Genomic DNA, 27136 nt, shown 5'->3' on the forward strand with positions numbered 1-27136 from the left:
CGCCACTGCACCGTTGGACATTCTTCTGCATTTCTGAAGGGAAAAAACTCGTCAAAGAAGGGGAAGGAAGAAAGGCAGTAGGGAAGGGGGGAGAAAGTTGGTTGACTTGCAGAAAAGTAAAGCTTTCCAGTGGCTCCCACTGCACTTTGCGCTAGAGACCCTCAGTCCACCCGAAGCTGGAGGATGGAGCCAGAGCTCTCACCCGAGCTCACAACAGTGCCCCTTGGGGAGAATGGGAGTGCCCACCTGGTGCCCGACACAGCCCTGCTGCCCCCAGAGAAGGGCACGGCCATGTTCATCATCCGTTGTGTGATCCCATCGCTTTACCTCCTCATCATCACTGTCGGCTTGCTGGGCAACATCACACTTATGAAGATCTTCATTTCCAACAGTGCCATGAGAAGTGTGCCCAACATCTTCATCTCCAGCCTTGCAGCTGGTGATCTGCTGCTGCTAGTGACCTGTGTCCCCGTGGACGCCTCCCGGTATTTCTCTGAGGAGTGGCTCTTTGGGGAGCTGGGCTGCAAGCTCATCCCTGTCATCCAGCTCACCTCCGTTGGTGTCTCCGTCTTCACTCTCACTGCCCTCAGTGCTGACAGGTAGGAAAGCTGGGCTGCCAGTTCTCAGCTCTCTGCAGCTTGGGCAAAGGCTGGCCGGAGCTAGCATGAAAGGTGAAGTGCCCCTCTGGATAAGGTGTCCCTGGTTTGCAGTCCCCTCATTCCAGTTTGTGAGGTGCCCGTGCTGCTTCCCTCACTGATGATGGCAAGTCTGGTATTAACTGGAGTTAAAAGGTATCTGGAAATGGGTGTGCCTGGGCCTTCAGCTTCCAGGGTGTCAGCTGCAAAAACTGGGTTTAGCCCTGTCTTCTGCACCTCTGGGGTGGGCCTGTAACAGGCCATATACTGAAATCTTATTCTTTTGAGGAAGGTATCTGTGCCTTAGTAGAAGAGCAGGTTACCAGAGGTGACTGCCAGAACTAGCTTGGCTTCTGGGAATTCAGAGGATCCAAACTGTTCTGTTGTAATTGTCAGTCTTAAACTTTTGTTCAAACTATTCTTTTTGTCTTCTGAACTTTTAGAAAAGTGGAAAAAAAAGAAAATACCCCAAAACAAATAGAAAGTAACACTTTCATCTTCAGTACTTGTCAAATTAGGAAGAAACAAAGAGCTGGATCCCAATTTTTCCTTCCAATTACTGTGAATGGGTACTTAAGGAATTTATAACAACTGAGTGCCTGTTGGACTGTGCTTCAGGCTCTGAAAGACAAAATCTTGCAGTGTAATTGCAGCCTTGAATTAAATGAAATTATCTTTCTTCTGTTATCTAAGCAGGGTTTTTTTAAGTCAGAAATGAAAATATTTAATTCCTTCTCCATAGAAATTATCCCATTTTATTTTGTTGGGTTTTAAACCGAGGCACTGCATTATATTGGTGCATAATGTGAAGTCTTGAGTTTAGTGATATATCTTCACAATTACAATAATGTTTCTTTAAAACTTTTAATCCTTTTTCTAATAGAGTCTTGTAATTTTTGGGTTTTTTTTTGCTAATTCAGTAAATTGTTTGATTACACCTGAGGATAGTCTTCAGCAGACATAAATTTCAGTTGTATTTGAATCAGGACTGAACACACTTGTCTATAAAGACTTCATAACTTATGAAAATTGGTTATATTTTTTTAATAATAGCTTGCAAAACATACCTTAAAGTGAACACCTGTAACACTCTGATTAACTCAGTTAAAGAGTATGTCAAAATCTGTCCTTTAAGAGCCAAGGAAACCCTGCAGTGCTCTTTCTACTCTATTTCCACTGTTTAAAATTATGAATGTGGTATCTTATTTGAAAAGGGAAGAAGTTGCTTGTAGTGGAGATCATCTCCCAGTGAAATGTAATGTGAGAGAATGCCAGTGATTTAAGGGTTCATTCATTTGCTTTTTATATGGATTTGGAGCACTCATTGTCTGATCCTTCCTTTAATATCAGTAAAGATTGAAGAAGTAATAATGCTGAATCTGTTTACACTGAAAGCATTTAGGATTGCACATACCAGAAAACAGCTTCAGTTTGTGTGTTGAGATCATATAAGCTCATAATAAATACATTCCTCTAGCATTTTGGAGTCTGCAGTATATACCAATGTCAGAAATGGTTTTTACTAGGAATTAAACAACTCTGTTTTTTTTAAACTCTGCAATTTTATTTTTGGTTACTGAGAAAAAAAGCATTTATTTTCCAGTCAGAAGATCAGCCACTGACTTCAGAGACCAGTCTCCTAGGGGCCCAAGATATCGCTGAGTGAAGCTGGGTAAACTGTCAGTGGAGTTTGAGTTGGAATCACATCTACTTTTTTTTGTACGACACTTGTGTTGAACTAGAGGGTCCACTGGTGTGGAGGGGTTTGCGTCACACTAATTTGTAGCCTGATCCTAACATGTGTCATCTTGACTAGATCAGTTATGGGTAATTATGCAGGCAGATCAGGAGTGGTGGCAGCATCCTGCACCCAAGAGGTGCTGAGGAGGTGAGGCCTGGCTGCGTGCAGTGTTTTCTCTAGATAAGTGAATCTAGCATAGAATGTTTGTATGCAGTGATGTCACTACATGGGCTCCATTATAATCCAGTACGTATTTGGTCTGATACACAATGTCTTCTCTGTCTCTTTCACAGATAATGCTCAAAGTACCTTTTAATATATGATAATTAAAGCCTTTCCTGCTTTTTATTCCCTGTTGCCATGGGACTGTATGGAATGCCAGACATTGATTCCACTAAGGAACAGATTTAGGAATATTTAGAATTCCTTGCAACATGCCTGCGTGAATTAGGATAAGGAAGGTTGTCTTGGTTTCCACAGTGTAATTAGCACTTATTGCTTATGTGGAAATTCTGCATGATGGTTTACATGTATGTTGATACATTTAACAAAAGCAGCTACAGAAGCTATAAACTCTGAATGAATGTTACCAACAAACTGAAGATTTAAGGAAGAAAAAATAGTACTAATTGCATATATATATATTTTCTAAAGTTGCTTTATTTCGTATGGATTTTTGTCACAGAAGTCCCTTTCAGCATCAGTAATGCTTTCTGTCTGACAAACATGCACCTTTTAACTGAAAGCTTCATTATCTTGTACTGAGATGGTCTGAGTTTTGTTTTGGGTTTGGGGTTTCTTTGTGTATGTGTACAAACATGATATGTAATTTTTAACAATTCTTCCCAGACTTCCTTAGAGCACACTTGGAAACTGAAATCAGCTGCACACAGCATAGGTTACTGCCCACCCCCATCACAGGAATAGAAGCTGGTTCTTCCCATCCCTGAACTCCTGGTGGCCTGACTGACCAGGGAGTGGTGCCCAGATGCAGCCCCACACATGTTGGGGCAGAGAGGGATGGGAGTGGTAGAGATGGTGGGTATGGTGGCTCTAGAGATGATGCACTGGTGGTGCAGGGTGTTGGTGTGAGAGCAGGTTGCGATCTCCCTCTGCTATGGTGTGGGGAAGGCAGCATAGGAGCTGTGCTGCTGAGCCAGGCATCCCTTCTCACTGCCATGCAGGAGATGTGTAGGGACAGCACCCGTGCCTCCCATGGCCACTCTTCTCTATTGTGGAGAAACCAGATCACGTCTGGAAATGTTAATATTTCTCTGGTTTATAAAATCAAGGAAAAAAGAGAAGGTGGATTACAGAAAGAGAAAACCTAGTAATTACAGTGAAGATGTAGAAAATGAAGAAATGTAGAAATGAAGAAATGAAGAAAAAAGAAGGGGGCTGAAGGACAAAAATTAACAAAACAACAAAATAAAAGGAACTAAGGGCACCATAGGGCAGAACACCCCCAATAGCACTCAACACACCCTGAAAGTGCCCACAGGGCTGATGTATGAAGGCCAGGGATGCACTTCCTAAAGATGCGATGGGACAAGGAATTAAAAGTGGGGTCTCTGATGAGCTTGTTTCTCCATGGTTCATGGACTGCAGTTTTGACCAGATCTAAAGGATGTTACTGAGAAAGTCCTAGGACTTGGTGTGGTCTTTGATAAGGAGGATAAAAATAAAGAGTGCGAAGTGTTGCCAGAGGGACTGCAGCATGACACACATGAAGAAAATGTGTGCCAATATCTCCTCACTGCAAAAAAGGGCAGAAGCCACAGATGAATCTGACTTGGACCATCCCATGAACTTGTTCACTACTCCAAGGAGTGCCTTTCCAGTTTATGTCCATGGTGGACATGCAGTTAGCTCAGAATGCAAACTGGGCCCATGACGTTCCTCACTCTCTTCTCAGAGTAAGAGGTCTTGCTGCTTTGTTCCTGGGAAGGAGTCTAGGTAGGGCAAGGACCTGTTCCTAGTAAGAAATCCAGGTAGGGTGAAGACATAGATGGCAAGAACAGAAAGGTGTTTCCGAGGTGCTTTTCAGAGCTAGAGGTCTGAATGATACATAAACCTTGGTGTGGAGAGGTGGCTGGAAAAGCTCAGGAGGCAGTGAATTAAGAGTGAGTAACAATGTGTGCCTTTGGCCATTACTGCATTATTGTGTGGTACCCACAAAATGCCAAGACACTGGAGTAAACTCTGAAGGAATATATGTCAGTGTCTTCAAACAGCTCTAGATTTGTCCCACATAGTCTTTCCTTTTCTCCTTGGCTGTGGTTTATGCCTCATTTTTAATGTAATCTGTAACAATAGGATTAAATTTAATTCTGCTACTTTTCCTACATTGAATTTTCTTTCTAATGAAGGATTTAAATGTGTTAGCTCAAATGCAGTCCTGCTACACTCTAATGGAGACAGCAAAGCTGAACTCACCCTGCTGCAGTTAAAATAGCATCTTCTTTGCTTTCTTTCTAAAAAGTGTGACGTAAGGACACCTTTGATGAGACAAATACTTGATTAACCAGGTAAGAGTCTGAAAATTTAAATTCATACTTAAATAACTAAATACAGTGCCTGAGATGTTTAAAATATATTCTATAGATTTGCATAGCTAAACTATTTGATCCTTCTTTTCTTGGTTTTATTTCTTTGTTTATTTACTTTAAATGTGTAAGATATTAATCTGTATTTTTAAAACTGTAAAAAGGCTAAAAATGGTTTTTGCAAGTTTACTATTTATGTGATGACTTCTGATGACAGTTGGTAACAAAATCCATTTTGGCTCAGTTTGCATGTCTATTGTCTCCCTTTTTTGGGGGAACTAAGGAAGTGTTTTGAAGATGCTCAGAAGTGTAAAAAGCTGCACTAATAACTCCTTTAGGTTTTTCATTAGTAATAGGACCTTAATAAAAATTTCTTTTTACTCTTTTCAGAATTTACTTACAGTTTCTTCTTTTGTTATGGAAGATGCTGATTCAGGCTGAAATACTGTGATTGGAGAAATGTGAAATCCTCATTTCTTATTACATGTGGTGGAGCAGGTGAAGCCGGAAAGTGGACATGATTTCCTTTTGAGCTCTAATAGCTGATATTCAGGGATTAAAGAGCCTTTACAAGGAAAGTAGTATTAAATGACATCTTGAAAATTAACTGAAGAATAAAGAAAAAAAAATCAAAGGTAAAATGAAAGATTATCTGTATAGGAGAAAAACTGTATATAGTAGATGGGAAAAAAAAATTATATGGACCAAGTAGAAGTATGAATCTTCTTAGGAACACATACACTTGAGGTAAATGTATTGAATGAATGAGTCACTGAAGAACATTAAAATATATCACAGTCCAGATGTTTCTCTCACTGAAGGCTGTAGCAATATGGTTATAATTGTGCAATAACAGGCAAAGCAAAAAAAAAAAAAGAGTCATTTGGCAAGCTTTGTCTGTCACATTTTTTCAACTCGTATTTTAGTTTATGTGTGCCAACTTGATTTACAAAATAAACCTTGCTAAAACACCTTGGTCAAGTTAAACAGTGAAGCCTGTTCTCACCTATCTCCACTCTAAAATGTTCTTATTGATTTATATTCATTTTATACAGATCAAAAGAATATGATGGCAAATATTTCAGAAGAAACAAAAGGGATGTCAGAAAACTCCCACAGAACACTGCAGAATTATGTCTGGAGTAGGTTAAAGAGTTAACTATTCTAGGGTAATATTGTCCAAGCCAGGCAAGTCAAATCAAATGTTGGAGAAATTCCACTTGTGTCCGTCTTTACACAGCTGAAAATGATTTTTCAGTAAATAACATTTTCCTCCCAAGTTAGGCAACTGTTTCTCAAAATTCATGCAGACACCTACATATGTTAAACTCCTGCCTTTGTGCCTGTGTCCTGTGTGTGCTCTTCAACTCATACAGAAGCGGCTTAGATGGAGGATGGCAAAGTGAGAAATGGCTGTGATGTTTATCCTGGTCAGTGATCAATGCAGTGGCTGTGTTGCGCTGGCAACAGCCAGCTTTGCTTTGACTAATGCAAATGCCAGTGTCCAGTAGCTTTTCACAGGCCGCAACCTAAACCCTGGGAGACAGTTTCAAAAGCATCCCTCCTGTTTCCTGCTTCTTTGATCAATTCAGTAAAAGCCTGTGCCGGGGACAGACAAAATAGCTGCTAACCAGCAAATCCAGCCCAATTCTTACCAAGTATGTAAATCTCCATTCATTTATTTTATCTGTTTGGCTCTTGCCATGACATGGTACACAACTACCTTGCATATTACATTGCAATGGGTTAATACAAATCGAACTGTTGGAATCCTCAAGTCTGCATTTGTCATGTCCTTAGAAATTATGTCAAAGATCAAGTGTGCTTTCTTTAGGGAAAAACTTTTACATGTTTACTGTGATGATAAATTTGTTAGAGAATAAATAATAGATCTCTTTTTTATGTGTGCAGAGTGATGGAACTCTCAAATATTCTCCGGAAAAGGGATAGTTTAATTGAGTCCTCATTTTGAATAGTTTAATTATAGAAGAACTTCTGTATTTATCATATGAGTTTTGCTGCAGAACCATTCTTCCAGACTATATATTCCTGGTGCTAAATTATTTTCATGTGTTTTTATATGTATTAATGAAACAATGTATATGCAGTCGCAATCCCTAGGTCTAGACATGTATCTCCACTACGAAATTCTAAATCTATGCTGAGATTCAGCCAAGTTTGATAGTGTAATTACAAATGGCAAGTAAGTTATTACTAGTTCATGAAATTTTTGGAATGTATGAGGAAACCTCCTTTGGTGTCCATTACAGAGAAGTGTGTTTTGGCATTAACTTCACACAACTTGTCAGATATCAGAGAAAATAACCAGAGACGAACAACCCACATGTTCCCAGTTCAGGAAGGATATTGAGGTGCTGGAGCGGGTCCAGAGAAGAGCAACGAGGCTGGTGAAGGGACTTGAGCACAAGTCCTATGAGGAGAGGCTGAGGGAGCTGGGGTTGTTTAGTCTGGAGAAGGCTTAGAGGTGACCTCATCACTCTCTTCAACTACCTGAAGGGAGGTTATAGCCAGGCGGGGGTTGGTCTCTTCTCCCAGGCAACCAACAATAGGACAAGGGGACATGGGCTCAAGCTCTGCCAGGGGAGGTTTAGGTTGGATGTTAGGAAGAAATTCTTTACAGAGAGGGTTATCAGGCATTGGAACGGCCTACCCAGAGAGGTGGTGGATTCACCATCCCTGGAGGTTTTTAAAAAGAGATTGGACGTGGCCCTTAGTGCCATGATATAGTAATTGGAGTTGGATCAGGGGTTGGACTTGATGATCTTGGAGGTCTTTTCCAACCCAATCTATTCTATGATTCTATGATTCACATGAAGCTTGGTGTAATTACATCTGCTGCATACAGGTTTGTATATTTCCAGCTTTGTGTGAGCATATATACAAATAAAATTGTGATGTGTGTACAAACATGAAAGAAATGGATTATTCAATATGTTGTCATTGTATCTTGTATGATTTTGTTTATTCCCTCACATGACTATCCCAAATATGGTTTCATTTTTTTCCAACTGATTTTCACAGTATTTTTTTAAAAATAGTGTCACGTTTGTGTTTTGACTCCATGTTTGTCTGATTGTTTGTATTTTAAGGATTGCTATATTAACTTTTTCCTCTGATTTTTTTAATCTTCCTTTTTTTTCCATGGTATTTACTTGTTTTTTTCCATCTACACTGATTTCAGGGTAGACTAAGAATAGAAGTTGCAAATGAAACTGAACTGGAAACTTTTTTAAAAGTGGCAGAGTGGAGCCTTCTAGATGATAATACTGGAGCAAATAAATGAAGTTGCTGCTTTTTGAATTTAGAAATTAGAGATTTGGGGTCTAAATTCTCAAATAGTAAAATCTAAGTCTGTTCTAGATATATTAATAGAGATTTGGTTATTTAATTCTTCCTGGCTTGTAACATTTCTAAAAATCATCTGACCATGTGATGTTCTCTGCAATAGTATGCTATCTGCCATGGCATGGACTATAACTGAGTTCCTCAAGGAAACAGGAGGAAATGTTTTGTAACAGCAGAACTTTTATAAAGGTAAACTGGCACTAAACATAGTTTACACTCAGGATTTCTGCTTCCAGGCACTTTAGTGTCTGTGACTAATATTTTTATTGACCTTCTGCTCAATCAGTGATGATTTTGTGAGATCTTCTTCATTCAAATATGTATAGATATTGTTGCTGAGAGACATGTAGTAAGCATGCAGTGAATATGCAGATAAGCATGCATCTCTGTCTCATCAGTTGAAAGGTAGGGGTATCAATGGAATTTGGATCAAACCCATTTGGAGATATGGGTTTGTCTTTTCTCAAAGTCCTTTGACCCTTGAAGTTTCAGAACATAAACTCTGGAAGGATAAAACAAGATTAGTTCTTGTTTTCCAGGTGGTTTTTTTAAATGGAGAGCAGAGAATGAGTGAACAAAGCCAATAGTAGGTAAGGTGTCCTAGCTCCACATTGCAATGCCTAGTGTCTAGCCTAGGTGCTGACTTACCCCTCCCCCTCTCCACCCCTCCAGAGCAGAATCCAAAATCCAGAATCCCAAATTAGTGTTGGAATGAGGTAAATGCTCCAGAAAGGCAATAAAAGCCAAGAGAATACACATGCTAAACTGCCTTGTACTTTAAGAGTAGGGTTCTCTCCTCACAAGTGAAATGTTAATTTTGAGCTGCTGTCTAGCAGGCCTGATCAATGACTCTCAGACACCCTGGTTGAATGAATGGCTCCATTTTGTTCTTGGAGAGGCAGGTACCAGAGCTGCCTTTGCCATGGCAGTCTTGTGAAGGTTAATGATTTTGGTGTGCTCCAGTCATTATTTAAACACAACTTTGAGATCCGGCTCCTCAGCTTTTCTGTGCTTAGCTACAGGATCCTAATGAAGCTTAGATGCCAACTAAGTAGGTACAATCCTGGCATGCACAGCAGGGGAAATACAACTGCTTGCTTAGTTTAGAAGTTAAGAAAGAATGTGCACAGCAGGTTAGAACGGGCCAACCATTGTGCGAGGCTTCTGGATAATGTTTTTGGGACCAGGCACCTGAAAGTGTGTGGGGTTTTTGCCATACACATAAATATGTTTGCATATATTTATGTTTTATATATATATATATATATATATATATATATATATATATATACTCACAAACCCATATTCAACAGTACCAAAGCATAGACCTGAGTGCTGGAAGTCAGCCATTTGTCAAACAGTTGTTAGAGCAGTTCATGGTGTGGTTTTCACCCGGGTAAATCAATATTCTCCTAAACAATTTCTAGGCATGATCCAGTATTAAACACAAGCTCAGAGGCCATTACCAATAGAAGTGTAAACTGCCTAATTTTGTTGGAAGTGATGGTCTCATATTGGGATATTAAAAAGTTGAACTAGTCATGGATGTCCAACCAATGCCACTTGTCCTCCAGGCCTAAGAATAAACTCTAGCACTATTTAGTTTGCTCATATAAATGTAGCATAATTCTTTATTAGATTACATTCTTGTTTGCTTGTCTTATCTCGTCTCTCCTCTCTTTTCTCTAAGTAGAAACTTAGAGAAACTGCAGCTCTAATGAACACCTATTTGTCTTAAGATATGTGAACATATGTTGATGGGTAACTTGGAATTATCAAACTTAAATATAAATTTACTGGGAATACTGAAATATATGAACTTTTCTGAATAATAGCCACTGAAACAATTTACTAATTTTTCTTTCAGGAGGAGAATTGAAGAAATTACTGATGGTACTTTTAACTATTGCAGTTATAAATAAATGGCTTTAGAGAAGTAGAACTAAAAATCCAGATTGTGGGCAATGAGTTAGCATTGCAAGATTTGTACGAGCTTGTAAGAAGCATAGTTAGCTAATGTGAGGTGAATAGCAAGAGGAAGAAGTAGCAAGACAAGAAAAATGAAAAGGAAAACCAAAATTTCTTCTCTGATACACTGAGTGGACAGGACAGGTAATATATTTCATGCAGAAACACCCATCATCCTGGAAACTTCTGTTTTGATTGTTTTCAGGGTGGAGAAATCATCAACCAAAAGTTTAAATCGGACTTTTTTGTTGAAGCGTTATTGATAGCTTTTTGGCTCAACAAAGCATATTTCTGTAGTAGAAAACTTTTTTGCCTTGGGAAAATCTTGGGATTTTCCCCTTAAGAAACACGGAACACATGTCATTGACATTCACTTTAAGTGTGTTTACACATGGTCTGCTGGTCTTCATTTCAAATACTGTTCATTATATCAAGAGGTGCTCATTCCTGAGTGAATGCAATTCTCTGCCTTTAAGAGATAAGCACAGAATAAAAATATTGGGACTATCTGTGGAAAAAAACACATTAAGATATCTTTTTTGCATTGCAAGAATTTGTAAGAATAAAATAGAATAAATGCAAATTTCAGACAGTTTGTCTGTTGTGAAAGAAGTTCCCACAACACAAATGTGGGACATCACATGATCCCATATTGTTCTCGGCTAGATAAATTGTTCTCCTCTTAATTATTCAACTGGAGTTGAGTCAAATGAACTGCCATACAAGGAAAAGGACTTTGGTCCTATCCAAAATTTCATTCTACTGTAGTGGAATGGACACGGTATTTGTATTTTCAACAAATACTGACCATACAGCTGTGTTTTCTGTTCAGATATGTTTTATGTTGTTAGGTTTTTTGTGTTTGAAATCACCATGCAGTGACACAATAAAAGATTATCACATGAATGGTTTTGGTAAATGACTCTAGTTTTCAGGAAATGCAGTACTATGGCACAGCAACATCACTTAAAAAAACTTATTTATGAGAAGGCAAATTATACCAACCCCTCCAGCTTCAGAATCGAAATGAAAATTAAAGCCAGATAATATGGATTGTGTCTCTCCTTGCTTTATGACACTTCATTATTATATTTATTTTCATTGTGATGGCATGTAGAAAACTAGATTATAAATTAGTGTCCTATTTGTGATAGGTGCTATATAAACAGGAACAAGAAGAAAGTCCTTGATCTGAAGGGTTTTTAAGAAATGACAACAGACAATCCAGAATCAAAAGGGCAAGGAGATATTGTGGCAATTCTGGTTGGAATTGTTGGCTGTTATCTTAGTCCAGTTGCTGCCTAAGTGTTGTCTAGATGCTTCGTGTTGGTTTTTTTTGTTTGTTTGTTTTTAAGGTCATCACAACTAAGTACTCTAGAAAAGGAAGCAGCAATGTAGTGGAAAGACAGCTTAGCTCTAAGCATGAAGCAGCTTCTTTTAAAGTCAGGTGTGTGGGAGGGGAATAGCATTGTGGAAGCAGCAGAGACAGGAATAGAGCTTTCCATTCTAGTTTGAAGCTGATAAATACCTTTACGAATGGCTTTGAAAACAAAGGTTAGGAGAATAAGATAGATTGGTATTTATAAGGTAGCAACATGTTATAATGCTGGAGGAAGAGGATATTCTTTTCATCAATTTTTTGGGTTGTGTAGGAGGGAGGAGAATTCTTTCTATTGAAAAAACACTATACAAACAAAACCAATCTGCAGAATGGGCAAGTTTGTGCTTGTGTCTGTTGGCAGAAACCACAGCTCCAAAGAAAGGAAGTGTTTCCTGAGTTGGAGTCTCTTTGTCAGCAGTCATAATGATAAAGGATATAGGAAGACAGAATTTACATTAAGGTTTCTAATTAAAACCAAATGCGTATTTATGAATATTTCCTGAACTTCACATAAATCTATAATTTGCTTTTTTTCCATCAGTGAAGTAAAGGAAAAGATGGATTTATTTATTAATTTGACTAATTTGCACCTTTGCTCAATTTACTGGTGTTTTTTAATTGACGGAAAATATGCTTTTTTAAATTTGAATGGTTGGTGGTATGCTTTAGCCCTACATTGGTTCTATACAAAGGAAGAGTTTGTGTATTCACTTTGGGAACACTTTTCATTTCATTCAGTTTACATTTGATTTTATCTGTAACCTGTCTCTTTCTACTCTATATCTTTGCAAAGATATGAACAAGATGATGGATTTTGTACAGCACTTAGTGTCTTTTTCTTCTCGTTGACACTGAGTACTGTGAAGAGCTGAGCCCTAGGAAGAAGGAGGACACTTGTAGTCAGTAAAGTAGCAAGTAGAATAAAAGAAATTTTTTTGTACTAAACTCAGCTGTTTTGTGAAAAGGGGCACTTTGCTCCAATGCCTTCCAACTGGAGTCAGTCATAACTCAAGGAAAAGCATGATATTTTGCTGAAACAGCCAAAGTAGAAATATATGCCACGTCTTTTTCTAATGTGAAGACTTCTGAAAAGGTCTTCCGTTTAGAGATTAACAAATGCTAAAACAATTATTTGTGATACGGTCATTGTCTTGGGTCATAGGGCTGTGGTCAAAATAGTTTGAAGCAATGCAATGGGAAAGAAAAACTAAAAGTAATCTGTAGTACAATATATTATTTTTGTCCGATGCCCTCCCCATGCCCCAAAGACCCCAAACCAGCTCTTCCCAAAGAATGTAAAGTTTTTTAAAAAATGAGCAGATGTAAGGACTTGACGTCACCTCAGTTGAATGAAATGAAATAGAGGGTCTGTCTCTATGTAATGAAATCAAGGCGGACAGCAATAGGAAGCAGTTATTGAATAATAAGGTCACAGTTTGTGTTGGGTAGTATTCATGCTTTGTGAAGAAGCTTCTGTCCTTCTTATGGCAGTATAAAGGATTTCTTTACACCTTGGTGTCCAGGGAGTTTCTCATTGTGCGTTAGCAGAAATGGTAAACAGAAATTAACAAAGACTGTTTGCTGAGTTTCATTTTCTACTGCGTGATATGGGTGAAGATACTGTAAAAATCTTTCTGAATTCAGAGAAGATATGCACATAAATAGCCATTATTTTCAATTATTTAGTGATAAAAAAAATTATCACAATTCTGAGACAGAGGACTCCAAGGCACATTTTGACTCAAATATTCTCAGAAGAAAAGATACCAAGACAGTGCTCTGCTCCAGACATTTTCATGGCATAGCCAGCTGCAGTGCTGATTGCCAGCAAACTCAAAGTTGCTGTGTGGTGGTACAGCTTGAATCCAAAATTCATCAAATATCTGCTCATGGTGTTGAAAAGCTATGAACTACCTGTCAGGACTTGCAAATTAGCCATAAAGGATATCTGGGATCACAACTCCATTTCCCAGCAGTCCCTTCAGCAACTGTTATATTTGGGTATAAACTAACCCTTGGTATGTATTTAGACCCCTGCTCATAGCCATACATATTTAAATGTCTGTATGCATGTATGTGTATCTAGATGCTTGGATATGGAGTTTTATCACAAAGTGATAGGCATCTAAGTTAGAGTTCTCAGTCTAATCTCACTGTATAGCTAACAGAGAAAAATAAACACCTGAGAGCGTGATTTAATGCACCTGAAATCTGAATCACTCTTTGAAAGTATATCTCCACTGACTAGAAAGACCTGAAGATAGATGATGATGTACCTGAAGTATGAATCTCTCCTGACTCCTTTCTTCTTATCAAATTTTCCTTTAGATATTAAAGAAGAATATTTTTTCCAATTCTCAAAACTTTTGCTGTTTCAGAAAAAAACCCCAGCCATTTCAAATCACATTGAAAATAAAAACAAAAGAATTGAGAAAGCTAAAAGAACTTATGAGACAAAGCAACCTTCCACATTACTGCTCCTTAGACAAACTGAAATGTTCTGTTTAAGGTTTAGTTTTTAATAAAAACATTAAAGCATAACTTACTTACAAAAAAAAATAAATTAAAAAATCTATGGAAAACATTAAGATATCCCCCATAAATTTTTTTCAAAGTATACTTGCCCTTTTAGCATGTACATTTTCTTGTGGAAAATTTCAATTTTTCTCCCTTCCTGCAATGATGTTGTTTAATAAAATAATTCCTGACCAGAGTCTATCTCTGTTTGTTTACTTTACTTTGCTGTGGAGTGATATTTCCATTCTCTGCAATTCTTCCTGTTTTCATTGTAAGGGCTATGAAATTATCAATTCCACAAAGGTTTATATGTAATCATATATTATGAGACAGTTTTCCAAAATGCAGTGTAGAGCAGCAGCTTCCAACTATGGATGTGGAAATGTTTACTTTATGTAAGAGTTTAATAGTTGCAGGCTGTTGGGAGTAATTTCTGCCTGACTTTATGGAGATGTATATATTCCTCTGAGGAGGACTGGGGCTATCCTAGAGTAGGAAAGCTATGGTGGCAGACAGGAAGGAGCCCTGGGCTTCAGGAGCTGAGGAAGGAAGGAAATGCTAAGTATTTGTGTGCTGGTACAAGAGGGAGGTGGAAATACAGAGGTAGGATGCACATTTGGAGATTTGCTGGGGGGTATTTGGAGAAAGAAAGTGCAGAGTCATGGCTGATTCTGGGCTTTCACCACACTGGCTCGGAACGGGCACCTACAGCCACAGGTTATGGTGCCTCCCTCTGCCACCTCTGATGAAGATGTATACAAATAAAGGTAGAGATTTAGAGAATGCAAATTTAAGAAAGATTACAAGCCTCTTGACATTTCAAATAAGAGCAAAACGTATTATTTTAATCAAAACCATTAAGTGATCTTGTGCATCACATGTTGAATTTAAATACCTTTTAATTTGCATCTGCATTTTGATCAATTTCAGGTACAAAGCAATTGTAAATCCCATGGACATCCAGACCTCCAGTGCAGTGCTATGGACCTGTCTTAAAGCCACTGCCATCTGGGTAATCTCCATGCTCCTAGCAGTTCCTGAAGCAGTGTTCTCCGAGCTGGCTCACATCAATGACACGGATAATGCCACTTTCACAGCGTGCATACCATACCCCATGACAGATGACATGCACCCAAAGATCCATTCTGTGCTGCTTTTCCTTGTATATTTCCTTGTGCCTCTTGTGATTATTAGTATCTACTACTATCATATTGCAAAGAGTTTAATAAAAAGTGCTCACAACATCCCTGGAGAATACAGTGAGCATTCCAAAAGACAGGTAAGCAATTTGCTTTTTACATCCTGTTGAAAGATTTGTGTTTTGTATACACTTATAAATGAAAGTAAAGGAATTATAACACCCAAATAGTTTGGATTTTACAGAAGATGAGTTCAGTTTCCACATGAACTAAGACAAGGATTATCTGAAAAATCTAGTTTTCACAATTACTCAGTATTAAGCCCAGTATGTAAATTAATATGAACAAGGAAAAATATAAATTCAGTGCCATCAATCCACATTCTTAACAGTAAATGACATTGGTACATGTGCTTGTATATGCTGTTAATTTAACCATTACTTGTGTTCTTACTAAAGAATGATGTTTTTTGTAGTTAATGTAGACAGGCTTCACCTGTCTCTATAGGCAGCCATTTTGGGAAAGAAATCTTTGAGAATTGTCCCTCTTTTATTTGTGCTTGGAAATGAGAAAACTGACATAAGCAGGGAAAATTTATGTAGGAAATCTAAGGTCTTCTCAGACCAAGGAGTGCTGAAAAGATGAACACAGAGCATTAACTGATTATTTTTTGACTTTCTTAGTAGATCTTCCTTGGATATAATCCTGAACTCTCACTTTTCTAATATCCTTTCTGTTATAGATGCTATAACACTCTTGGTATATACCTTTGAGACAAAGCTTTTTAAAATGCTGGACAAAGCCATCTTCCCTGTAAGGCACAGGAAGCAGTAAGATAGCAACATTAGCAGGAACACGTACATGTACAAACACCAGTTTTGCAGTGAAAGTGCCTTGATCACTTTGCAAAAGCATTAGTAGTGATAGAGAAAAATACTTATGCCTATTAAAACAACTTTGAATGATTTTCTCTTCCAGAATTTTATAAAACTACTTCCATACTAACTGAAATCTCCTTGCATATATAGTATGTGCATATTCATTTAAAGGAAAGACTACATTCCCTCATGTCCTTTTTGAGCAGCATTTCATTTCTACTCTGGTCTGTTTCTTGTCAAAAGTGCGTACATATTAGCACTTCAGGTATTATTTTATTTTCTTGTGAAATATAGAGAGCCTTTTGGCTGAACTCTCTAGATGGAAAAAAAATGTTTAATTTATATCACATTTCTGAACTCACATGTATTTTAAAGTAAGAACATATTTTTTCATTCTACTTGTTTTTTTTTTCTTTTTTTAATCTATGAGGCTCAGAAGAATAGAAAATTCTGGTATACTTACATGTCTTCCAGCAAGAGAAAATAAATTCAGACTATTGCTATCAAATCATGTTTCTTTAGGCCAAGTGTAAAATTCACTCTCTGCCTCTGCACCTTTTAGTTTGCTCTTGCAATGTGAGTGCAAATGCTACCAAATTGAAATGTTAGAGGTTTTCCATCTTTTGGGAATTCCCCGCTGTTTTTTGTTTAGATAGAGACAAGAAAACTACTTAAAGATTAATTTCACAAATTTTGAAGCCCTGTTAGAATAAATTTGCTTCATTTTTTTTTTCCAGAAAATTGAGCAGAGCTAGAAAACTTTCCTGCATTTGCAAAATTTTCATACCTCATATACATAATAAATTTTTTAGGAAGAATATGAAGAAACTTTCTGCCTCTCTTTGGTGCCTTCTATCTGTCCAGTCTCTCTCTCACTTTGGATTCACTGTGTAGGCTCATATCTTGCCAAATTTTCAGCCATTCTCAGTAGCGTCACTGTAATCCATTATAACTTAGTGCTGAAATTAAGGTACATTTCATGTCATTATTGAAGATTTAATGGAACCTTTCACTTTACCCTGGAATTAAGATGCTTTATACTGTGTAATGCAGTTTTGGTGGTTTCTCTAGGAGAGAGGGGCAAGCTGAGGCACTTCAGGAAAAACAATGGGATATAAACATATATGTATATATATAGAATGGCTAACACCCTAGTAATGTCTCTACATTTCATTCACAATGTCTCTAGATTTTAAAGCCAACAGTTTCTAAATAGCTTTCTAACTAAAACTTAAGTTTCAAGCCAAGCACTGAAAAGATTACGGTTCATGACATCCTTTGGAGCTTACTTTTAGGCTAAAAGCCAATGTTTCCTTGGGTCATGAATCAGTCTTGCTGTGTATATCGTATAGAAAGAGCAACCTTGTGTAACTGCAAACAGCTAGGATCTGTCAGTGAAAGTAAACTGAAAGTGGGAAAGGAAAGTAAATGAGACGGAACAAGTAATTCAACGCGTGAAGGAAGCATTTTTACTGGCCTTACTTATGATAGTTGTTGAAGCTAATATAAAGCAAAATACTACATGTTTTAATTAGTCTGTTATGTGGAGTAGTTCTATCATTGTTGTTCATTTGGGTTCTCTTCATCTTTTTAGATGGAAACTCGGAAACGTCTGGCAAAAATTGTTCTAGTTTTTGTTGGCTTCTTTGCTATCTGCTGGTTTCCTAACCATGTGCTATACATGTACCGATCTTTTCATTACAATAAGATTGATCCATCAACAGGACACATGGTTGTTACCTTAGTGGCCCGAGTGCTAAGCTTCTGCAATTCTTGTGTCAACCCATTTGCATTGTATTTTCTCAGTGAGAGTTTCAGAAGGCATTTCAACAACCAGCTTTGCTGCAGGAAGAAAGCTCAGCAAGAGAGATCTGCCAGCTACTTGCACAACTCTTCTGCCATTCAAATGACTTCCCTGAAAAGCAATACCAGGAACACAGCAACGACCATGACACAACTGAATGGGCACAACTTGAAACAAGAAATGTCATTATGATTTAACATGTGTAATTTTTGACTGTGAAACAAATTTGAACATTTTATTTGCAGTTTGTAACTCACTTTTGGCTCTCGTGATTAGACTGTCTAAGTACTCCAAACAGAGGTTCTCTCAAAGTCTGGCCAGTATCAGATTATCTCACACCTAGTCTGACTCTTAGATAGAAATGAGCAGTACATTTTATTGAGAAACCAAAACTGACTGGTGTTACACTGTACTTTAAAGGACATGCTAGTATGTGTTTAACATGAAGGAAAGCAGGGTATCTGATATAATATTGCTTTAAAAAGTTTAGATTTTCTGATTTGAAAAAATATGTATTTTCAACTGAATATTGATCCAGGCTTATGTTTTACTCTAATAGATTTTGCATTATTTTAGCTGTGTGGTATCTACAAACATTGCTCATTAAGACTGTTAGGCATTTTGGACTCAATTAAAGGGCCATTGCAACACATAAATTCTAGTTTCAGATAAAAAAGTATTCAAGTATCGAGTGCCAGATCTTTACCTCATTGAAATCCACCTTGTTAGTTCACTTTGGTAGATGTACATGATGAGATTTTACTCTTTGAAGCTTCTGTTTGCTGCCGAGGTCAGAAGTTTATCTGCTAAAATTTCATTCTTTTCATGGTTAACATATCAAAAGAAAAATGTGTGCAACATGCAGGTTTTCTAGAACTCAGTGTCTGAAAGCTCATTTCTCTGACTGTTAAGACTGTGGCACCATTGGTTTAGAGTTTCTACATGCTATTTATTTGCTGCTACCTGATGTTGTTGATATCAGTACACAGCTAAGAAGGATGCTAAGTGTACTGGGAGGGCTGAACATTCAAGAAGGTAAAATTCTGAGTGGCTACTTCACAGGGGTTCTGTGGCAAGTTTTCATACAGCTCAGCAGGATCTCAGAGTGCAGAACCCAGATTAATACCAGACAAAACCAAACTGAAGGATGCCATGCAGGAGCACACTCAACATACTCTGATCGCTAAGGATCATCCAGACCATGGGCCAGATGAGTCCTAGTCTGAAACAACCCACAACTAATGAAACAGGGTGGCTGGCATGAGTAGCTGGCATTGGTTGCTCAGTACCAGCTGTTTGCTTTCTGTGTTTTAAGCACATGTCTTATGAGGAGTTGCTGAATGAGCGGGAGTTATGTAATCTGGAGAAAAGGAGGCTCAGAGGGGCCTTATCAGTCTCTAAAACTCTGTGGAAGGAGTTTGAAGCCAGGTGGGGGTGAGTCTCTTCTTCGAAGTAATAACTGACAGGCCGAGAGGAAATAGCTTCTAGCTGTGTCAGGGAATGTTTAGATTACATTTTAGGAAAAATGTTTTCACTGAAAGGGTGATCAGGCATATTAGAATAGGCTACCTAGGTAAGTGCTGGAATCACTATCCCTGGAAATGTTCAAAAAGAGTGTGTATATATCAGCTGGGGATATGGTTTAGTGGTGAACATGGTGGTGCTAGGCTAATGGTTGAATGCGATGATCTTAGAGGTCCTTTCCAATTTTAACTATCTTGTGATTCTATTCTATCTTCTAGATCTACTCCTAATGCACACACTGTTTACCAGTCTCAACAAGGCTCCAGTACTGTTGAAAATCTGATACTTTTTCTTTTCCTGAAGGCTCATGTGCATAAATAGTCAATGCACTTCTGAAAATCCTGTCTGAGCTGCCTAAAAAAATGATTTTCTAATGTTTTTGTTAGTCATTCCAGTGCCATGGGCAGCATACATCTTTGTCATTATTCCTAGGAGGACATTTTCAAGGTACATGGTCAGTGCAGACCTGGGATTTAAACAACTGGGAATGCTGTGTGAGGCTCTAGTACCAATTACCATCACGTCCAAACAAATTTGCTAGGAGGATCTGCTCCTCTTTTTTTCAGTTACAGATCTCTGCTAGGGATACTCCATACAAAGCTTGCAAAACTGCCCTTCAGATCTCAAGAAAGCAAGAAGTTCAGCCCTAAAATAATATATTTTTTTAAAAATTTTTTCAATCAGTTCACATGCCAACACAGGTAGTCAACTAGGCACAAAGACGGAAACATATTTCTGCTGCTCAGGCAAGGCTGTTCATAGAAAAGCTTCTGGGGAGAGTCAGAGCTGATTCCCCCTTACACAGCTGCATGGTGTCAGATGAATAATTATTCCCAAGCCAGGTGAGAGGCTAGCTGGGGCAGGGTTTGTTTTGTGTCTGAGCTTCAGAGAGAAAATGCTCACAGTGTCCTTCTTAGGAGAAGGGGCAGTAATGGCAGATAAGGGCACCTTGTGAAATTATTTTGTTATGGCCAGTTCATGAGCCAAATGTAATTTTAAATACCTTTCTCTTTGAAATTGGATGGAACTGCGCCAGCACAGATCTCTCTGTCACAACACTGTATCCTTGACTTCTGCAGTGACTTGTCTAAGGTGAATACTAGAAAGTAAACCAGAAATTTAGATTGGATTTCAGAATTAGTTTCCAGCCTTATAAGTTCAAAAGCTGAAGTGCTAATGCAGTATAGCAACTCACTATTCCTTTTGTCCTTATTTATGCACTTGCATTTATTTAGTTCTGTTTGTAACTGTGGAACCATCGGAAGTTCAAAATTTCTTTCTCAATTCCCCTGTCTTCAAGACTAGTCATACCCCTGCCCCAATTTTTAAAGCAGCAAGAAGTTAAACTGATGTAATCTGTACATGATTTAGCCAATTATCTGAGAAAAAAAAATCCCCAGTTGTTACCACTCAACAGGGAAAGTAATAGATTAGAGTTCTTAATGTCAACCAGCATGGTCCAGTTGGATGGACCTATAGGGTGATGTAATGTAGTTAAAGTTGTGTGCAGCATTCAAATGAGAAAACTTATGAAGTTCAGTGTAGTTCAGCTCCATACTACCTGCCCTAAATGATTGCTGTTGCCCTGTGGCTTCAGTGGCTCCTTGGAAGGTTTTACACAAACGAGCCAATTGATTCGAACTTGTAAATCTATGTGTAATGGTTTAGCAAATTGTCACCTGTCGTGGTTTAGGAATGGTATTCCACAATCTAGTGTTCCCAAAGTTTTGGATTCCGCACTTCTGATCAGTCTCGATTCCTTTTTACTCACAAATATTTCACACCTGCAAACCACAAAAGCTTAATCTTCCTCTGTCAATTCTTAGTGCTGATCACTGACTGCAATCAAGTTTCCCATTCATTTGTGCTGGTTTTTTTCTGGTTCCCAGCTCCTGATTTTGTTTAGCAACTTTCTACACTGCATAGCATTTCACAGGACTTCTAAATCCATTGTGTTCTTTATTTCCTAAATGCATTTGTCTGATGGGGACATTACCAGATGATACAGGTGCCCTACCGGAAAAATAATAATCTAATTTGTAGTAGATTTGATGCTTGTGTTTGATTCATACTCTTCACTCAGCATCTTAAAGTGCTGTGTGTGTTATGGACAGCATGAGCCAGCTTTCTGGCAGAACTGCAAGATACATTATGTTTCTTTTTGTTGTGAGGGGAAGGTGTTCTAGACTATAATTCCTTCTTGTCAGGAAATCAGCACAATTTTGGTTCATTATTTCCCAGGCCTAATACTCCAAGTCTGTTTTGAGTAAGTAACCTAAACTGTATATAGGTCCTCTCAAATTCTTGTAGCATGGTGTGCTGGAATTAGTTAATCTTTCTGGAGCTTTACTGGATGTATTGCTAGCCCAATATGCACATTTTGGAAGTGTCTGTTACTGTGTTTCTGTACATATTGTATACAAGTACAGCTGTATGTATAAAGCTATTTTCAGAGAACACTACTTGCTAACAATTAAATGATTGTAGAACACATTTTATGAAGTATTTTCTTCTAACTGTAGTCAAAGAAACAAAGGAAATCCATAAATGAGATCGTCACCTTTTCACATACTACATTTAGATCTGTGCTAAAACAGTTGTTAAAATACCACCTGATTATTTCTTTCTGTTATGAAAACTTTCTCATTTCAGAAACATCAGTTCTTTTCTGTCTTCCTCTCCTGAATTTTGAGATGGTGTCTTTCAAACATATTTTTGCAACAATTGAGAAAACTACCATCCCTTCTCAGTGTTTGAAAAATGAGGGAATAGAGGCAATTACTGTTTCCTCAGTGTAAGACTTTTTTTTTCTCTAGACTAAAGCTAGTACAGAATAAGTCTGATAGCATCTTGTCACTCCACCCTGTCAGTCATATAAACATTATATACACTGGTGAATTCTGAAATGTCAGTATGGTTAAATTCTTAACTGACCTGAGACACCACATTTAGTATTACACTGTGACATAATAATTATCTTCAACAAAACCACTTCAGTTACAATATGGAACAAATCTTTGCAACACGCCTGCCCCATAAATATTTTTCTTAGCTCAGTCAAATAGGTTTACAGAAATTATGTCCCAGAAGTTAGTCAGGCTGTGAAGTCTAGGCTCAAAGGGGGAAGGTGATAAGACCAGTGTCGTAGTTTGAGACCCTTAAAATCCAATTCTCGAGTCGAAGCCCCCCTACCACATCTCACCCCAGTGAGATGGGTTTTCCAGACACTAGACAAGACTCAATATGAGGGGAAAGGGAATTATATTACAATCACTGTACAAATAAATATTACAATACATCATATACATAATCTTAACTATCTCTCCTATGATAAATCAGTATTTACAATGGATCAATCTCTTCTTCCAGTAAAAGTTCAGAAGGGAAGAAGGAAGAGATCGTTTCCACTCTCAGAACAGCAGTGTCTCTCCTCTTCCATGCAGCAGCTGTAGCTGGACTGCTGTAGCTGGATCTCCTTCCATTACACACAAGGGGGGGTCTCCTCTCACCCCCTCTCTCTCCCGTGGACTGCGATATCAGGGACAAGCTCGCATCACCACATCATATCATGAAGTGCAGGGGGTCTTCATGACGGTCCCTTTCCTCAGGGGATTCACCCCTGAGTCAGAACGTCTCGGGCAGCTTTCAGTTGAAAGCCTTTGCCTCAACCATTCTATCAGAGCTCCTGTGCTCTGTCTTAGCTGCTGCCAGCTTGGCAGCAGCAGCGGGGCAGGGGGGCAAGGTCACCCCCTCCGCATTCCGTCTGGCCGTCCCAGTCCAGTTCCGGGATGTCTTGAGCTTCTTAGCTCCTCTGTCCGGTGCATGCTGCACTCCAAGACTCCTCTCAAATAGGAGTCCATCTCCTCCTCCTCTCTAGGAGGTCTCAGAGAGGTTTGGGGGGTTTGTTTCAGTTCTTACCCCAAACTCTCTCTCTCTGTAGAGCTTAGTCCTGCTCTGTCTCTCTCCGTTGGAGATCTCTGTGTCTTCCTGCTTGGCTGCAGGCCGTCTCTGCTACATCTTATCTCTTTCTGGCTCTCTGCCATGGTTCTGCATCCACTGCTGCTCTGCTGCCGCTTTTAGTATCTCCTGCTGCCCACTCACAGTGGAGAAAGACTCTCAGCTTCTCAGTCACAGACTCTGGTCCAGTTTATTACTGTTTCCAAGTTTCTATGACTCCAGCTGGGGACTGGGGGGCCGTGGCTCCCCAGAGGGGCTCTTGCCCCTTCTCCTCGTGGCTTTACAACATGGCCACTTCCCAACAACTACAACATCCTTCTTTTCCGGTCTGGTTGTGATATGTTTATATTTTGCAGGAGTGCTGATTGGTTCAACCCCAAGGAACACCACCCCCTTGGGGGTTACCATTTTTTTAACTCCAGGGGGAAAACTTTTTTTCCCCCACCACAGCCAGGCTCACTAAAGATGAGCCTAGGGGTGGCATACCTGGGATGGAGGCAAAACCATTAACCCATTTGAAGTGCATCTACACCAATGCACTCAGTATGGCCAGCAAGCAGGAGGAGCTGGAAGCCACTGTACAGCAGGAAAGTTATGATGTAGTCACTATCACAGAAACATGGTGGGATGACTCTCACAACTAGAGTGCTACAATGGATAGCTATAAGTTCTTTAGACATTGTACAAGTGGCTGGCAAAAGTCTCATGCTTGCTGACCCTTGTACTCGTGGGTGACTTCAACTTGCCAGTTGTCTGCTGGAAATACAGTGAAGCAGAGAGGAAGCAGTCTAGGAGGTTTCTGGAGTGTGTGGAAGACAAATTCCTAAAAAAACTGGTAAATAAACTTTCCAGAGGAGGTGCTCTAGTAGACCTGTTTTTTCTGAACAATGGAAGACTGGTGGGTGATGTGGTGGTTGGTGACCGTCTTGGACATAGTGACCAGGAATGGTAGAGTTTTCAGTCCTGGGTGAAGTAAGGAAGAGAGCACCAGCAGAACTTCCACCTTGAACCTCCAGCAAGCAGACTTTGGCCTACTTAGGACATTGATTGACAAAGTCCCTTGAGAATCAGGGGACTTTCCAAAAGGGCAAAGGACTCCAGGAGTGATGGGTGTGCTTTAAAAAGGAATTGTTAAATATTCAGGAGTAAGCTGTCCCCACGTGCATAGAAAAACAAGTCATCAGGAAAAAAGACTGACCTGATTAAACAGAGAAGTTATGCTGGAATTTAGGGAAAAAAAGAGAATCTATCATCTCTGGAAGGAGGGTCAGGTAACTTGAGAGGACTACAAGGATGATGCAAGGTCGTGTAGGGAGAAGATGAGAAAGGCCAAAGCCCAACTAGAACTTGATTTCGCTGCTACAGTTAAAGACAACAAAAAAAGTTTCTGTATATACATTGGCAGCAAAAGTAGGGTCAAGGAGTGTCTCCATCATTTGTCAAATGCAGAGAGTAGTGCAGTGTCAGGGAATGAGGAAAAGGTAGAGGTACGTATTGCCTTCTTTGCCTCAATCTTCAATATTGAGACCAGTTTCCTCAGGATACCCAGCTCCTAGAGCTGGAAGTTGGTGATGGGGAGATGAGTGAAGCCCCCATAACCCAGGAGGAGATGGTTACTGACCTGCTACGCTAATTAGACACTCCCAAGTCTAAGGGCCCTTATGGTATCCACCCCTGAGTAATGAGAGAACTGGTGAAAGAACTTGCCAAACCAGTATTTGACTGGAAATTAGCAAAGGTAATGCCCATCTACAAGAAAGGTCAGAAGGATGATCTAGGGAACTACAGGCCTGTTAGCCTAACCTTGGTTCTGGGAAAGGTTACAGAAGGGTTCATCCTGAGTGCCATTACACAGCACATGCAGGACAACCAAGGGAACAAGCCCAGCCAACATGGATTTATGAAAGGCAAGTCCTGTTTGACCAACTTTGTCCTTCTATGACAAAGTGACCCTCTTAGTAGATGAGGAAAAGACTGTGGGTGTCATCTATCTAGACTTCAGTAAAGTGTTTGACACTGTCTCCAACAGTATCCTCCTAGAAAAACTGGCTGCTCATGGCTTGGATGGGTGGACTCTCCAATGGCTAAAAAACTGAGCCCAGAGAGTTATGGTGAAAGGAGCTAAATCTAGTTGGCAGCCAGTTGCTAGCGGTGTTCCCCAAGGCTCAGTTTTGGGGCTGGTCCTGTTTAACATCTTTATTGATGACGTAGACATGGGAATTGAGTGCACCCTAAGTAAATTTGCAGAAGACACTAAGTTGGGTGGGAGTGTTGATCTGCTTGATTGTTGGAAGGCTCTGCAGAAAGACTTGGACAGACTCTATTAAGGGCTTAGCACAACTGCATAAGGTGTAATAAGGCGAAGTGCTGGGTCCTGTAGCTGGGTTGCAGCAATCCCATGCAGCACTACAGGTGCTACAGTCACTGTAGGAGTGACTTGAGAACTGTTCAGGAGAAAGGGACCTGGGAGTGCTGGTTGACAGCCAGCTGAACATGAACCAGCAGTGTGTACAGGTGACCAAAATGGCCAATGGCATCTTAACCAATATCAAGAATAGTGTAGCCAGCAGGAAGCCATCATCCTAACCTGCATTTGGCATTGGTGAGGCCACACCTTGAGTGCTGCATTCAGTTTTGGGTCCCTCCCTTTAAAAAGGACATTGAGGTGCTGGAGTGTGTCTAGAGAAGGGGAATGTGGTGGGTTGACCTTGGCTTGACACTAGTTGCCCACCTAGCCACTCTATCACTCCCCTTCCCAGCTGGATAGGGGAGAGAGTAAGATGGAAACAACCTGTGGGTTGGGATAAGGCAGTTTGTTAAAGCCAAAGCAAAACAAAAGCTTGCATGGGCAAAAACGAAGCAAAAGATAATAAGATTTATTCTCTATTTCCCATGGGCAGCAATGGTCAGCCACTCCCAAGAAGCAGGGCTTTGGTATGCATAATGGTTCCTCAGCAGGCAACCATTGCAGACAATGAATGCCTGCCTTCCTGGTCCTTGCCTTAGCTCTTATATCTGAGCTGATGTCATATGGTCTGGAATATGCCTTTGGTCACTTTGGGTCAGTTGGCCTACTTGTGTCCCCTCCCAGGATCTTGCCCTCATTTGAGGAAGGAATGCTACAGTGCTGATGTTGTGCTCAGCAGTAGCCAAAACACCAGTGTGTTATCAACACCCTTCTAGCTACCAATACAAAGCACAGCACTGTGAGGGCTACCGTGGGGAAATGAACTCCAGCTCAGCCAGACAACAGGGCAAAGGTAACAAGGTTCACGAAAGGTCTAGAAAATATATCTTACGAAGAATGGTTAAGGGAGCTGGGTTTGTTTAGTCTTAAGAAGAGGAAGCTCAGAGGGAACCTCATCACTCTCTACAACTACTTGAAAGGAGATTCTAGTGAGATAGGGACCAGTCTCTTCTACTGCACCTGCAGTGAGAGGACTAGATGAAATGGCCTTAAGCTGAGACAGGGGAGATTCAGATTAGATATTAGAAAAAACTTTTTTCACTGTTAAGGTGGTCAGGCATTGGAATAGGTTGCCCAGGGTGAGTCATAATCTCTGGAGGTGTCTAAGAAGCTTCTGGATCTGTCAAGAGGTGGATTTTGTTACTTCATTCTTTAAATAAATGGAGTCATTTGTGAGTAAGAAGCCTTGCATCATTAGTGGCTCAGTGCTCTA

The 27136-nt window shown here is 39.5% G+C and overlaps 1 protein-coding gene across 2 annotated transcripts; it reads left to right on the plus strand.

Annotated features, from left to right (window-relative positions):
- Positions 1-183: 183 nt before the first annotated feature.
- On the plus strand, positions 184-27136 carry NMBR (neuromedin B receptor). 2 transcript variants are annotated; one of them, XM_064649310.1, is made up of 4 exons: positions 524-599; positions 4859-4904; positions 15085-15433; positions 17766-27136. In XM_064649310.1, exons 3-4 carry the CDS (start codon positions 15107-15109, stop codon positions 18165-18167), a joined length of 729 nt encoding a protein of 242 aa, XP_064505380.1. In that variant the 5' UTR covers positions 524-599; positions 4859-4904; positions 15085-15106; the 3' UTR covers positions 18168-27136. The 2 variants fall into 2 exon arrangements, with proteins under 2 accessions (XP_064505379.1, XP_064505380.1); XM_064649309.1 differs by lacking the exon at positions 4859-4904 and having other exon boundaries at positions 184-599.

Source organism: Pseudopipra pipra, chromosome 3 (assembly GCF_036250125.1).
Source record: "Pseudopipra pipra isolate bDixPip1 chromosome 3, bDixPip1.hap1, whole genome shotgun sequence".
NCBI lineage: Eukaryota > Metazoa > Chordata > Aves > Passeriformes > Pipridae > Pseudopipra > Pseudopipra pipra.

What these genes read in the sequence shown, in the direction of transcription:
- NMBR (XM_064649309.1), top strand. Translation starts at nt 184, where the DNA reads ATGGAGCCAGAGCTCTCACCCGAGCTCACAACAGTGCCCCTTGGGGAG. An exon ending in ACTGCCCTCAGTGCTGACAG is followed by an intron (nt 600 to 15,084) that starts GTAGGAAAGCTG and finishes GATCAATTTCAG; the next exon opens with GTACAAAGCAATTGTAAATC. An exon ending in GTGAGCATTCCAAAAGACAG is followed by an intron (nt 15,434 to 17,765) that starts GTAAGCAATTTG and finishes TCATCTTTTTAG; the next exon opens with ATGGAAACTCGGAAACGTCT.